At 45.8% G+C, this 16476-nt stretch overlaps 1 protein-coding gene across 1 annotated transcript in view; it reads left to right on the top strand.

The window, feature by feature from the left end:
• The first annotated feature begins 48 nt into the window (after nucleotides 1–48).
• Nucleotides 49–16476, top strand: part of LOC128847877 (uncharacterized) — a 33212-nt gene continuing 16784 nt past the window's right edge. Inside the window, exons 1-2 of the mRNA XM_054047610.1 lie at nucleotides 49–148; nucleotides 1099–1326. Of these exons, the coding sequence (XP_053903585.1) occupies nucleotides 49–148; nucleotides 1099–1326 (328 nt within the window). The remainder of the gene's footprint in view (nucleotides 149–1098; nucleotides 1327–16476) is intronic.

The following is a 16476-nucleotide window of genomic DNA, read 5'->3' as shown; positions in this document are numbered from 1 at the left end:
CCTTGGTGTGTGTGTGTGTACACCAGTGTGAATGAGAGTCACCGGAAGATGCCCAGAGTATTCTGCGAAGCAGTAGCTCGTGACCAGAAATATTCTAAAGCAAGCCCGGTGACTCCGCCTAGAGGATCGGTAAAAGATCCGACCCACGGTGGGCTGTCTCTGCCTGGCATCGTCCGGCGAGGAAGCTGCCTGGATCTAGGAGTGTGTGAACCCATCTTCCCTCCCCTTCTCCTCTCCGTGTGAGCCACTGACAGTCTGATCATCTCACTGGAAGCAATGAGAGTAAACGGCAGCATCTCTCGGAGACTAGCCAATGCTCTTTGCTGAAGGGAGGTGTAGGAGGGTCGTGGCCATCCTCGTTAGCCTCTCCTGTGTGAGTGTCCTGTAGGGTGAGATCCTTAGTTTATGAGCCGCTAGCAGACAGGGCGTTCTCCCAGTGTATGATTGGAACATGGGTGGGGAACAGTCTAAGCATTCCCCCTCACCCGCTAAGGGCACCCCAGCATATTACATGTACGTACATTATGGTCCTAAAACCTGCAGATATTTAGAAAATTGGAATCTTTACACGTGAAAATCCATCTAAATAATACTATAAGGTACCTTCGATTTAGATAAACTTACATACCTCAGAGGAACCCTTACATCACCAAAAGCCTCTGATACACAGTGGGAGCAATTTGTCTATTGGTGGGAGGAAGCAACAAAGAGACCCCACGAGTCTCGGGTGTGGAGTCTAAAGGACTCCCAGGAAAAATTAAAAACTCAAGTACAGGATTTAAAACTTAAATATAAGGCATCCGGATGTTTTCCTGCTCAAGCAATTCCTTCTGCTCCTCTTTATCCCCAATTAGTTAAGGCTGAGAGTGAGGAGGAAGCTGCTGAGAACATTGTAGATTTTTTCAGCAATGTTCCACGGCCGCAGCCTTTGCCTCCCTCTGTTCCCCCTCCGCAGGCTGTGCCTGCTAGCGAGTTTCACCCAATAGTGACTGTTTCACCGCAGCGTTTATCCAGGGCCAGCTTTAGGCCGATTTGCCCGATTCCCCAGAATGAGGCCCTGTGCCTTAGGCGCCTCTTAAATTTTTTTACTCACCCCAGCAGGCGGCGGCGGTCTGCTCCGGAGCGCCACAAGCCCCGCGGCCCCGCTCTCCCAGCTGGAGCTCTGGCCGGAGCACGACAGCTCCACGGCCCCGCTCTCCCAGCTGGAGCTCTGGCCGGAGCACGACAGCTCCACGGCCCCGCTCTCCCAGCTGGAGCTCCGGCTGGAGTGCGGCGGCCCCACAACCCCAGCTGGAGCGCAGCAAGCCCCACGACCCTCCTCCCCCGGCTGGCAATCCGAAGTGCCGCCGAAGACTGGGAGCGCTGCCCGGTGAGTACAAGCCCCAGGAATCGGGTCCCACACTTGCTAAAGCCGGCCCTGCGTGTATCAACTGCACAAATTGTTCTTTCTTCTCCTGTGAGAGAATCCTCCTCTTCACCACAAAGGAGTGATTTTTAGGAGCCCTCCAGTAGCTCGCCCGACCCTGGTCCTTCTGATGAAGGTGTCCGTTACTTTACTAGACACCAGGCACAAACACTCCAGGCTCCAGGGGAGTTGGTTACAGTGCATGCCCCTTGGACACTAGGGGATCTTAGAAACTTGGTAAAGGAGTTTCCTAATGTCAGGGAGGAGCCAGAAAAATTTAGAGAAGTGCTCCGGACAGTGATTCAGTGTTATAATCCATCTTGGGCGGATATTAATCAACTCTTGCGGGTAGTTATGCCAGCCGAAGTTCGACAACGGCTTTCCAGACAGGCTTTCCCACTGCCGACCCTGGAATTGAGCGTGAGTTGAGCGAGGCTAGGGACCGTCTCTTTAACTCCATTACTGAGGTTTGCCCTAAGAAAATGGATTGGACAAAGATTACCCACTGTAAACAGAACAAAGGAGAGTCCCCTGCTGATTGTCTAGATAGACTGACTAAGGTCTTTGAACAACATTCGGGAATTGCTCAGCCAGCTGAAAATGCCAGAGAGGCAGGAGGGGCTGCTTTCATTCAGGGACTCTTACCGAACGTTCAGCAACAGTTAAGGACTATCTGCATTGGCTGGCAAACTAAACCCCTTTCTGAATGGGTGACAGTTGCCAATCATTGTGCAGCTTGCATAGAGCAGAAGAAAATGAGTACCGAAACAAAACTTTTGGCCTTGCAGTTACAAACTTATCAAAACAAAGGCTGTGGGGGAATGAGGGGAGGACGAGAATGGGGTCGAGAACGAGGAAGAGGCCATCTAGACTCCGGATCAGTTACCCGTCACAGACGTTATCGTCTGCCTTCAGACGCCCCGCTGTCGTCGCGAAAACCTGTCTTGGTGTCATCAGGGAAGAACAGACCAACAAGGGATTGCCTCAGTGTTCCTCTCTCGAGGCTCTATAAGAGCTAAGAGATAGAGGTCCTGAGCAACCGACGGAAGGGTGATATATGTATCTCATACTTACCTTGTACCCCATCTGGTATTGATTTGGGTCCTGGCTTCACACCATGTGTTCACTAGGTTATTGCACCTGTAAAAGAATACGTTTCAGTTAATGTTTATTCACTTCCCTGTCCCCGCTTTGTATACATCTCCCCAAATAAACATTTTTTGTTGGTTTACATAAGCCTGTCTTCACTTGTATCATTATCCATCATAGGAGGGGGGCGGGAATTACATGGTAGAGGGTGATAGCCAACCAGATGATAGATGCTAGTGTGACGGGTTGGATCACAGAAACCCCCTTGGGAGCTGCCACCCGATGTGCAAAGACTACCCCTGCTTCTGTTTTCCCTGCCAGCTCAGGACTCCAGCACCCTGTCTTGCTGAGCCAGACACTCCTGTTTGGCTCCAGACACAGATCCAGGGTCTGAATCACTTGTCCCAAAGCTGCAAGTTTACCTGAAAACAGCTCACAGTAGAGTGCTTGTCTTTAGCACTCAGATGCCCAACTCCCAGTGGGGTCTAAACCCAGATAAATCCGTTTTACCCTGCATAAAGCTTATGCAGGGCAAACTCATAAATTGTTCGCCCTCTATAACACTGATAGAGAGATATGCACAGTTATTTGCTCCCCCAGGTATTAATACATACTCTGAGTAAATTACTAAATAAGAAGTGATTTTATTAAATACAGACAGTAGGATTTAAGTGGTTCAAAGTAGTAACAGACAGAACAAAGTAAGTCACCAAGCAAAATAAAATAAAATGTGCAAATCTATGCCTAATCAAACTAAATACAGATAATCTCACCCTCAGAGATGTTTCAGTAAGTTTTTCTCAGACTGGACACCTTCCAGGCCTGGGCACAATTCTTTCCCCTGGTACAGCTCTTGTTGCAGCTCAGGTGGTAGCTAGGGGATTCTTCATGATGGCTTCTCCCTTTCTCTGTTCTCTTCCCCCCCTTTATATATCTTTTGCATAAGGCGGGAACTCTTTGTCTCTCTGGGTTTCCACCCTCCCTCACTGGAAAAGCACCAGGTTAAAGATGGATTCCAGTTCAGGTGACATGATCACATGTCACTGCAAGACTTCATTACTCACTTGCCAGCACACATATACAGGAAGACTCACAGGTAAATACAGCCATCTGCAGACAATGGGAGTCATCAAGATTCCAAACCATCATTAATGGTCCACACTTTACACAATTACAATAGGCCCTCAGAGTTACATTTTATATTTCTAGTTTTAGATACAAGAGTGGTACATTTATACAAATCAGATGATCACACTCAGTAGATTATAATCTTTGTAATGATACCTTACAAGAGACCTTTTGCATGAGGCATATCCCAGTTACTTACATTCACTTATTACCGTATTTTCTCTAAAACTATCTCAGTTAGATTATATTGACTTATTATCAAGTTTTTATAAAACTATATAGACTGCACAACATCACAGCTTGTCTCACAGTAAAGGACGGAGAGCTCATTTATTGTTAGGGGGCTCCCTGCTTCCATATCCATTCTAGTTCTTGTACCTAACACTCTCCGCCACCCACCCTGTTAGCCACTTGCCCATACCTCTCCACTAGCTGCCCACTCGCCAAGATGTCTTCAGGGCCCCCCCACACACACTTAACACAACTCTCAGTGATTCCAGCTATTAGTGGGCTAAGACTCACGGCTGGTGCATACTGGGCCATTTCTTGTCATTGAGACACTGTCCCAAACTAGGCCTAATATTTAGACTTAGATATCAGTGATTTCAGCTCTTCAGCATGTAACAAAACTCTCAATTGAGTCTAAATTAGCTCTTTTATTATACCATGGAGAAAGGAAGAATCAAGTACTTATCCACACCCTCTCTCTCAACTCATTGGGCTTGGGAACCCATGTACTCTGCCTAGCTAGTACTGTTCAGTTGAGGGTGAGTCCCTCCATTGGGGTATGCCAGGTACAGTTCTGCTGCCCTCGGTTCATACAACAAGGATAGCAACCTTCCATTACTCCTGCCCCAATAACAAGGAGACTGGGGATCCAACACAGTGATCATTTGGGCAAGCAGTCCCATCATGCTGAGCTCTTAGGCAGGGTGGGTGTGTCCATGCAAATGAGATCAGCTTCTGAAGTCTTTTCCCACAGCTCACCACTAGATGTCAGGGGAGAGCTCATCCAGACTTTGCTTACACTCACACACACAATTCCATTGATGTCACTGGGACGGCTTGTGTGGATGTGTTCCAGGAAAAGGCAACCCGTTTGCTGACTCGAGTGTCTGTTCACTTCAGTATAAAATGTCCACTTGCTTTAAAACATGCCAGCCTGGATTCATCCCCCCATGCTGGTGCAGAGCATGGTTTTCATTTCTGTCAAGAAACAGGGTGAAGTCTCCCTCCACCCACAGAGCACTGTGCCACGTGGGCTTTCTCTGTGGCAAGGGACATGGGAGTGGGAGAGGCAGTGGGCCTGGGCCATGGCTTGGGAAAACCCCTGCATAAGAGGTGCATAGTGGGTCACTATCACTAGCACAACTCACTGGCTATCTGACTGCTCTATATACCATCCTCTCAACTCCATGCATAGGCCCCTGGACAAAGCCTGTTTATCTGGGCGTTGTGTTGGAAGACAAGAACTTGCTCTTGTGTGGCCAAAGATTGACAGAGTCAGGAGTTGGAACCCAGGACTCCCACATCTCGTGTTCTAGACCAAACTCTCCAGCCTCCCTGTTCCACTCAAGGTGTGTTCATCCCCAAACTTCCCAAGCAGCGACTCCCAGCTTGGGATTTCTTTTTCAATCCTCTGCCTTCTGCTGGTGGATACACAACCATGTTGAGTCAGTGTCTGTCTCAGGGGCCCACTTGGGATGCTAGTACTACATGCTAGGAATTAGCAACTGTGGGCCAGATCCTCCAAGGTATTTAGGATCCTAAATCAATGAAATCAGTTCAGGTTATGCAACTAAATGCCTTTGAGGATCTGGGCCCATTTGCCTCAGAATATGACCGTACAATAAGGCACTTTGAAACGTGGCAGAATCTTTCTAATGGAATCCACCATTATTACTTAAATCCACCACTCTTTGCCACTCTTCCGTCTCCACAGCACATTGAACCAGATTAGAGTCCAGAAATGGCTTTCCAGGATTTCTTTTTCTATCATCTCTTGCTGTACATAAACGTGGCAGTGCAAACAGCAGGCACGAGAACAGGGCATCATGTGTTTTGAGTCTATGCTTGCATAAGTTTAAAATAATTCTTTAGTCTGTATATTCTCTAAGGAATAGAGATCCAAAGACCAGTGAGAAACTAGTTGAGGTAACTGGTTAATTAACTAAAATATGTAACGATAACATCTTTCTCAGAGTGGCCAGTAACAGATGCTTCAAAGGAAGGTGCAAGAAACACCAGACTGTACAATTATGGAATAACCAACCGTTAGGTGAAGTTCTTTCTTGACCCCCATCAGAAGTGATTGATTTCTGCCCAGAAGCATAAGGGATTCTAGTAGAGCTGCTCTTTTCTGCAAGAATATGTTGATTTTGATGAAATTTAATTTTAATTTAATTCAATTTCAACATTTTTGGAACCAAATGTTTTGATTTTTCATTTCAAAAAATTTTCATTTTGAAATGTGTTAGAAAAAAATTAAAAATCTAAAAAGTAAAAACTGAAATGAAATGGTTCAATTGATCTCAAAACAAATATTTTTGAAAATCATGGGATGCTTCAAAACTCGACATTTTATTCTGACTCGTCATGAAAACAAATTCTGAAATAGGAGAATTTCTCACAAAATGGAAATTCCAGTTCCTGCACAGCTCCACGTTATAGAGCTTAACAATATTTTCCTAGCTAATGTAACTCTGTAACTCGTTATCTATATAAATGTCTGGTTTTTTTTGTGTCCCACTAAGATCTTGGCCTCAATTATATCCTTGAGTCAATGAGTTTCACAGGTTAATCATTCTTTTTGCATAAAAAAGTTATAACCTCAATGTGATGCCTTTCAAGTACATTGAATGTTATGTTGTTCTTGTAATATGAGAAAGTAAATCGAAGTGCACGTATATGACTTAATAGCCCTGATTGTTTCCCATGTGTCTGAGCAGTTCAAATTTTTCCATCGATTGAAGCCAGTGGACTTACACTAGGTAGGACTTTTGTCCCATTTAGTTTAATTAAAGCTCTGAAAGAAGATTTAAAATGCTCAGTATGCAAAATGACAACTGAAATTCATGGATACCTGGAGTGCTGACCTATACCATTTCTAGTCTGCCTAGCAATATCTTGGGTTAGTTAGTTGTTTTTTTTCTAATTGGTTCCTGCTTGCATTACTAAACCCTAGACCGCCACTCTACTGAAACTGGTAAACACAGTCAGAGTAACTTTAGCCTTTGGAAGCTTGTGTTCACTACTGCCACTTTATGGGTTTTAAAAAAAATCACATGGGCTGAGTTACTGGAAACACTTTATATCCCTTTGTTTATCAGTCACAAATAGCTTGTTATAAATGAGCCAGGCTAATATGAATGATCGAGTTCAAGATAAATGTGCTTTCACTTTCAGGATGGCAAACAGATTAGATCATCCTATTTTGCAGTTTTATGGCTCGTTTCACTCAGAAAGATACCAGAGGGCTTCGTGAACTAGGGGTACACACAATACCAATGAAGTGCAGCCATCTTGGGGGAGGAAGAGGGTAGCAGCTAGGTAGCTAACTGACATGCAGCACATTGTACAGTATCAGAAGAAGGGCCAAAGGCACTGGGGGAAACAGTGTGATAGGGCAGTGAATGTCCGTTCAGATGGGATGGGATGCTGGTTAGTTGGGTTTCATCTAAACATCCCCCATCACCACTGCCCTATACACAGAGTAAATCACATGAAATTTAATTTATCTATTTCTGGAGGATGAAGGGCTGAAAACCCAGAACATGACCAAGGCAAATGGCATTCAAGTGTCTGTAGAAGAAAGGGCTCTCCACTTCCTGTACAGCAGTGATGTCCACCCAAGGCAAGTGCCCGGCATTTTCTGTGATGCCTCCTTTGAAGCAAAAAGGGGGCATGTGAAATGGACCAATAGCAGATGGCTGAGTGAAGGCCTGATACAAAAAGTTGGGCTGAAGCTCTTATGAGACAGTATAACAACTATTACAGATAGTAAGAAACCTCTCTACTGCCACCACCACTAAAATACGTCCATTTAATGGATATTCTCTATCTAAAAGGATTGTGAGTTCTCCTGTACGATCCTTCTAAGTCACCTTCTTTACCCTTCTTAAAATGAATTAAGCAGGGCCGTTCTTAGGCATACGCAGCATATGCGGCTGTGTAGGGCACCAGAAAATTTGGGGCACCACCAGGATCAGGGATGGCGTTTTTGTGGTGGGCGGCCAGGGCGGATGCCCAGGGTGCCATGCACTGGCCTGACCCAATGCTCCATGCGCACCGAAGCCAAGCAGCCGTAGCGCTGGTTCCTCTCCGGCCCAACCCCTCCCTCCGGCTGCTCTCAGACAGAGGGCCCTGGGCTGCCCTCTCCCTCCCCCCCGCCCCTGCCCACTTGCTCCTCTCGGCCAGTTGGCTGTCAGCTGAGGACTCCTGCTAGTGACGGGGGTGGAGAGGAGCTCTCAGCCTCCGCGGCTCCACTCTGGCCCCAGGGGCTTGTACCACTTGGTGCTGTGAGGGAGGCTCAGCTCAGCGCCAGGCCCGGGGGTTTCTGGTTGCCACGCTGCGGACAGCTGGGCTCCCCCGTAGCATGGCCCCCACCTCCTCCCTGCACTCTCAGGCCCCTGCCGGGCTTGGGCCAGCGCTGGTGGGAGGGTGCTGCACATGCAGCTCCCCCTCCTGCCCCGGGTGCCCGCTCCGACCCTGCCATTATTCAAATGCGGAGGCCGGGAAGCATGGAGTTCCCGGACCACGCTGGGCAGGAGGCGTCACCATCACCCAGTGGACATACACCCTGATCAGTGGGTGCTCCTTGTTCCAGGTAAGCCACCTCGGCCCAGGCCCCGAGGAGCAACTGGAGACCCACTTCCCCCTGCCCCATGCCCCCCACCATCAGGGCGGTTCGCTATCCTTTGCTGCCTGTCAGCAATGGGGTAGGGGGTGGGGACATAGTCCATCAGCATTATAGGTGCTTAATTTGTTTAAACTGGTTTGAATAAAGTGCATGTGGCAAGTTTTCCAACACTGTAAACTTACATTTGTGTTGGTAAGAGAACGTTGGGCATAGGGGTACAGTGTAGGGCCCCATAAATCCTAAAGACGGCCCTGGCATTAAGTTGTAATAAGCAAACCAAACATAAACCGTAAACATCATATTAAGTAGAAATGGACAATGAAGAACAAATATAGCGTCCAGAGGCAGAACTGAACTTCTCCAGAGTCGGTAGTGTTTGGATCTGACCTTTTGCTTCTGACTCATCTCTAATATTAAGGATGAGTTATCCGAGTTAGTTCTATAGACTCTTGCTGTACATAAATGTGGCAGTGCAAACAGTAGGCAGGAGAGCAGAGCAACATGTGTTCTGAGTCTACGCTTTGCATGAATCCCTCATCCCATTCCCACTCCCTGCATGCTGCCTCGGAAGGTTTCATTGGTCTGGGACGCAGCTGAGATCCACAAGAAACATTTGGTTCAAACCATACGCTGGCAGCCCAAAGCACTGCCGGAGAGACTGCTGTGCCTGAGCCTCTACTGGTTTGTTATTTGTCTTTCTAGAAATCGATACACACCCCTCTCCCTCACTGATGTCAGTAGTAGTTAATGCTTAGCTTTTCCTCCAGGGATCTCAAAGCACTTTACAAACACTGGGGATGATTCTGCTTGGGTCCCTTAGTATTTCACTTGAGTAAGGAATGCAGCCTCCCAATACCTTTGTGAACCATTTTAGAGATGGGTAAACTGAAGCATGCAAAGGCCACATGACAGAGTGTGAGGCAATAAGGAATAGAACCCAGGAGTCACTGCTCAGACCCATCGAGCTGCACTCCCTCCCTCAAGAGGACATTGCAGAATAATGCTACATACTGTTTCCATTTAAACAATAACAATACTTGTATAGATAGTGCTGCTCATCAGTAGATCTCAAATCGTTCTGCCATGGCTGGTGAGCATCATTTTACAAATAGAGAACCTGAGACTCAGGGAAGTTCACTAGACTTACCCAGAGTCACACAGCCAATCAGTGGCAGAGCTAGAAAGAGGCCCCAGGGAATAGGGGTCCTAGTCTGAGCTCCAGTCTGGGTTCAGTCCACCCTACTGTTATTCCCCCACTGCTTAAAGTTATGGCACCAGCCAAGCACTCATGTAAGAACTAGTTCTACAAATACAGATAATGTGCTTAATTACGACCGAGTCATTTCTCCCTTTTTGCCGCGGTTGTGTCCTTCCCACAACTCGACAACCACTGGCATAGCCTCACCTTTTCTTGACCTGTACAATGATTTCTAATTCCTCTACCTGTATCCAGCATTGAAAGATAGTAACAGTCCATATTTAATTAGGTAAAAGTGCTGGCTATCGGAATGAAAGTGAAAGTTCCTTGGAGTTACAATGGGAAATCCAGTGCTTTCATTTCATTTTGTACCCTGAGTTTAAGGGTAAACAGCACAAAGCAGGAAAATCCCAGCTTCCACGCACCTGCCAGGCTCTGAAAACAACCCCATGGGCCGAAGCAGCTGCAGAATAAACTGGAGTGGGAAAGCTTATAGCTTACAGCTGAAGTCCTCCTCTTGCAAGATTCCCAGCTGCTGGAAGTGACTTTACGAGGGAACGAAGCAGTCAGGGATCGAAAACTTGTTTTGGATGCTTGTCAGCTTTCAGGTACTGTACTAGGTTATTCTTTTCCTAGGTCTGAACAGGTGACAGCCACATTGTTTTTTCCCATTACAAAGCTTGTGGTTTCCAGTTTAAACAGTTAGGAATTTGTATTGAAAATCTAAATCATCAGCTGAGCAGCTCACGCTTCTAGAACATATGCTGTATAAGGAAGTTCCTTGTTGCTTGTGTTCTATGCAGGTTGCTTAGGATATGCAAACAATTCTCTGCAACCTTGAGTATTTTCCCAAATGTTTTGATCCCACAGAGATTGCTTTTGTCTGCCACGAGATGAGACTAAGGCTACATATTCATTGCAAAATATTTTTATGTTGTTTTGTACTTTGAGATAGTTAATTCTACACGCAAGACACTGTAGTTTTACCTCTCTTTGTAATTAGTTGAGGTCAAACACCCCTGACCTGGGATTTACGTCAACTAACTATATGAGTTAAAAATTACAGTAGGTGTTTACATTGAGATTGCTAACCATGTAAAAACACACAACCTTGTTTTGCAGTGAAGACACAACCTGTGAAACAGGTGTGCTACAAATGTTCTGCATTTGAGTGCTGCTCAGCAAAACTTTTGCATGATTCTCTCCTGTCATTGCACCATTTATACCTGTGCAAAGTGGGTAAAAAAATGTTACCCTATAAAATGGTCCCATCTGACAGCCACTTTACACAGGTATGAATAACCATACAAGGGGCAAAGCAGGTAGACAGGTCCTGAATCATTATAACACATCCAGAATTTTAATCTTCAGGTGAGTGTCCCCATCATACTGATGCTATTTGTCATATATACTGTGGGGCAGTTAGGCTGGGGGGTGGTCTCAGGAGGAGGCAGTTAGGGGATAAGGAACAGGGAGGCTTAGGTAGGGGCTGGGGTTCTGGAGGGCAGTTAAGAGCAGGGGTCCCAGGAGGGGGCAGTCAGGGGACAAGGAGCGGGGGGAGGGTTGGGGGTTCTGAGGGGGGCGGGAAGTGGGAGGGGCAGGGGCAGGGCTAGGGCAGTACAGGGGCAGGGCTAGGGCGGGGCTCCTCCCGTCCTCTTTTTTGCTTGCTGAAATATGGTAACCCTACCCCAGGCCGACTGGCTGGGGCTGGCCACTTCCTGCGGGAAGTGGACTGGCCAGGCCCCAGCCTGCTCCGCTTCCCTGGCTTCCAGGCTTGGAGGGAAAGGGAAACCTCCCCCCCAGCAATCACCGGCGACGCGGGTCATTCCACTTCCCGTAGGAAGTCGCCAGGCAGTCTTCTCCCCTGCCCCCCCCCCCCCGGAGTCCTGGGGGCCGGGGCCTCACACAGCTTCCCAGCGGAGGGGCTGCTTAGGGCACCAAAACAGCTAGGGATGGCCCTGCAGGGATGTATTGACTTGAAATTAACTTTCCACACAGCCTCATCTCTTTTTCTTTTAAATTCACTTTAAAGGCTGCAAGCAGTAAACAACTCTTGAGTAATATCCAGTGGTTTGAGCAAATGTGCTTTAAAATATTTGGTTGATTTTGCATTCTTTTCCACGGAGTCTAATACAGCTTCCCCACAGAATCCCGTCACCCCAGTTAATTGCCGATTTCGCTGTTTTGTTTGTCTCAGAGCCATGTTGTGTGTTGTCCTTTCCCGTCATCGTGCACGCTTCCTTTTGTAGTGTGATTGACAAGGAAAAGTGTTTTCTGCAGTTGAGTTAATGGGTCCCAATTCATTTCAGATGTAACTCAGCAGGAATGACCCTTAAAGTGAATATAAATCCAGCTAGGATTGCCAGAGCGAAGCTGCAGACTTGGCGTGGCAATTCAAGGAAGGCTTTTCTGGGGCTGGTTATTTTTTGTTGGCTCGACTTCCTTGTTGTCTTCAATAGCTCACATTTTGTTTAGTATTTTCCATTTGTCATATGGTGTTTATGGATTGAGTCTCACAGCTAGCAGGTACTTAGACTAGAGTGTGAGGAATTCAACAATCGCTGAATTCTTCAGCAAGTCTGATTCTGCTACTACTGAAGGGGGTCTGAAATTTGGAGCAAGTTACCTTTTAAAAGGCTAATAGCAGCCTCCATATTTAACTGGTGATCTTCTGGGGTCTCTGTCAACCCCCAGGAAAGCAGAGGCTTTCAGACTCTAATAACTTCCCTGCACTGCTACCCTGGGTGAGATTTGAACCAGTGACTCAGGTGCTAAGCTGCTGGATCCTCCATCACTATCCTGAGATCCATCGAGCTCTCAGAAAATAAGAAACATAAGTCGTATTTATTCTTCATCTGAATTTGTTGATGATAAATAATGGAATTCCTGTACTTTTCCTTTTAAACCACCAGAGGGCGAACTGTGTTCAGTTAACAAGTAACAACGCACAAAATGTATGTTATTTTGCACTTTTAATCTTTGCAAGCTAAAGGTGCTCTATCCTCCCGTCTCAGGCTACTAGCAACTCCTAAGGAAGTTCCTCTCTGTTTCACAGCACTTAAGTTTATGGAGGATGCTGTACATAAATAAATGTCATTATTTAGAGGGCTGCTGGTAACGTGAAAACAATCTTACTTTTCTCTGAAGATTTTGGACCCACTATTCTTACAAAGTTATTATCACTGAACAAAGTTTAAAAAAATTTTCTCTGTGTTTTCAGTGTATTTATTTTGTACATAGTCAATTTCACCGTTTCCCCTAAACAGTCTATTGGCCATGATCCTGTAAAAAAATTAGGCAGATGCTTAACTTCACTGAGCTCAGTTAAGGAATTACTCATAAAGATCCTTACAAGCATCAACCAGGGAACAGAAATGTCGTTATAACGTCTTTAAAGGAATTTAAGCAAACATTTCTGGACATACTATTTCAAAGGTGGGCTAGCAGAAGCTAGTCAAATTAGAGTCAAATTTTAAAGAATCAAGTTGGCTGATGTCAAACCCCAATGAACAGTGCTATTAAATCCAATGGAAATGAACAATTCTTTGTGTTTGAAATCTTACCATCTGGGTACAGTCCATATTTTTTTTCAACTCTAGACTACCCATCTGTCTTTTTGTTACTCACAGGTTTGCGGAATGATTAGCCTCCATGACTGGAGTGACCTCTTAATTTGGCCTGAACAAAGCCATCATTTTAGAGGCACTCAAAGGTGTCTGGAATTGTGGTCCATTTCAGTTTACAGGTGCCAGCTTTACAAAAATAAAAAAAATCGCAGACTCTCTGTGTCAAATTTTGTTGCAAGGAAATTATCACGGCTCTGATAGAAACCCCCTGAACAGGGAAGCATACAGCAAAAACACCAACTAATAATTAACTAGACAACCCAGCCTAGAGCCAGAGAGAGGAGCAAAGAGGAGCAAACCCTTAAACCCAGGACTTGTAATTTCACCCGTTGACTTCAATAGGAGTACACCCATAAGTGAGGTTGCTTATGTGCTTAAGTGTTTTGCAGGATACTGGGCCTTTAGATTAGTTGTCTCCTTCATGACCTATGTACGGACTTCTTGTTGTTTATCTTGGGCTCTTGTGTAATCTTTATCTTTGTTTTCATTCTATCACTGTACAACTACCCTCATTTCAGGCTGTGTTTTTTCTGCTACACTCCAGCAGAGTACTGGAGATTTTGTACCTTGGATCTGCCTTTTTCTTACCCTTGGCTACTTCTTGCTCTTATTTTTAATTCTGCAAAGGTCTGTACATTGTCCATTCTTTCCTGAATGGCTCAAACCCTTCGGTACAGATTCTTATCTCTGGGAACACTTTCAATGTCCTCCCTATCACGTTGATGAAAATCATGGACTTGAATTCAGTGCTCAGAAAAGGGTTCCCTTAAGACTGAGCCAGACTTTGCCCAGCATCAGCTTCCTACGCTAACTTCTCCCACAGGCTCCATTAACGCATCTCAATCCCATCCTGCAACATCTACTTATTCTGCCACTAAATCTGCACACAGCTTTGCCAGTGCTCCTCAGCCCTGACCTGCAGCACAGCTGTTCCATTCCTAGGCCCACACACAGCTCTCACCACTGATCTGCAGCACCAACTTTTTTGCCTACACACAGCAGTGCCAATGTATGGAATGGAACATATATTGAGGAGATGTATATATACACACACATACAGAGAGCATGAACAGCTGGGAGTTGTCTTACCAACTCTGAGAGGCCAATTAAGTAAGAGAAAAAAAAAACACTTTTGAAGTGATAATCAAGATAGCCCAGTACAGACAGTTTGATAAGAAGTGTGAGAATACTTACAAGGGGAGATAGATTCAATGTTTGTAATGGCTCAGCCATTCCCAGTCCTTATTCAATCCTGAGTTGATTGTATCTAGTTTGCATATCAATTCCAGCTCAGCAGTCTCTCGTTGGAGTCTGTTTTTGAAGTTTTTCTGTTGTAAAATAGCCACCCGCAGGTCTGTCATTGAATGACCAGACAGGTTAAAGTGTTCTCCCACTGGTTTTTGAGTATTATGATTCCTGATGTCAGATTTGTGTCCATTAATTCTTTTGCGTAGAGACTGTCCGGTTTAGCCAATGTACATGGCAGAGGGGCATTGCTGGCACATGATGGCATATATCACATTGGTAGATGTGCAGGTGAACGAGCCCCTGATGGTATGGCTGATGTGATTAGGTCCTATGATGATGTCACTTGAATAGATATGTGGACAGAGTTGGCATTGGGCTTTGTTACAAGGATAGGTTCCTGGGTCAGTGTTTTTGTTCAGTGATGTGTGGTTGCCTAGACACATGCCTAGAACCCTGACCAGGGGTATTCTATTTGCTACCCAAGATCCATGAACCTGGAAATCCTGGACGCCCGATCATCTCAGGCATTAGCACCCTAACATCAGGTTTGTCTGGTTATGTGGACTCTCTCCTCAGGCCCTACGCTACCAGCACTCCCAGCTATCTTCGAGACACCACTGACTTCCTGAGGAAACTACAATCCATCGGTGATCTTCCAGAAAACACCATCCTGGCACTATGGACGTAGAAGCCCTCTACACCAATATTCCACACAAAGATGGACTACAAGCTATCAGGAACAGTATCCCCGATAATGTCACAGCTAACCTGGTGGCTGAACTTTGTGACTTTGTCCTCACCCACAACTATTTCATATTTGGGGACAATATATACCTTCAAGTCAGCGGCACTGCTATGGGTACCCACAGTATGCCAACATTATTATGGCTGACTTAGAACACCGCTTCCTTAGCTCTTGTCCCCTAACGCCCCTACTCTACTAGCTCTACATTGATGACATTTTCATCATCTGGACCCATGGAAAAGAAGCCCTTGAGGAATTCCACCATGATTTCAATAATTTCCATCCCACCATCAACCTCAGCCTAGATCAATCCACACAAGCGGTCCATTTCCTGGACACTACTGTGCTAATAAGCGATGGTCACATAAATACCACCCTATACCAGAAACCTACTGACCGCTACACTTACCTACATGCCTCCAGCTTCCATCCAGGACACACCACACGATCCATTGTCTACAGCCAAGCTCTAAGATATAACCGCATTTGCTCCAATCCCTCAGACAGAGACAAGCACCTACAAGATCTCTATCAAGCATTCTTAAAACTACAATACCCACCTGCTGAAGTGAAAAAACAGATTGACAGAGCCAGACGAATACCCAGAAGTCACCTCCTACAAGACAAGCCCAACAAAGAAAGTAACAGAACACCACTAACTGTCATCTTCAGCCCCCAACTAAAATCTCTCCAGTGCATCATCAAAGATTTACAACCTATCCTGAAAGATGATCCCTCACTCTCACAGATCTTGGGAGACAGACCTGTCCTCGCTTACAGACAACCCCCCAACCTAAAACAAATACTCACCAGCAACCACACATCACTGAACAAAAACACTGACCCAGGAACCTATTCTTGTAACAAAGCCCGATGCCAACTCTGTCCACATATCTATTCAAATGACATCATCATAAGACCTAATCACATCAGCCATACCATCAGGGGCTCGTTCACTTGCACATCTACCAATGTGATATATGCCATCATGTGCCAGCAATGCCCCTCTGCCATGTACATTGGCCAAACCGGACAGTCTCTACGCAAAAGAATTAATGGACACAAATCTGACATCAGGAATCATAATACTCAAAAACCAGTGGGAGAACACTTTAACCTGTCTGGTCATTCAATGACAGACCTGCGGGTGGCTATTTTACAACAGAAAAACTTCAAAAA

Source organism: Malaclemys terrapin, chromosome 13, assembly GCF_027887155.1.
Source record: "Malaclemys terrapin pileata isolate rMalTer1 chromosome 13, rMalTer1.hap1, whole genome shotgun sequence".
Classification (NCBI taxonomy): Eukaryota; Metazoa; Chordata; order Testudines; family Emydidae; genus Malaclemys; species Malaclemys terrapin.
The sequence above is the reverse complement of the archived record's forward strand: the minus strand, read 5'-3'. Positions and strand labels throughout refer to the sequence as shown.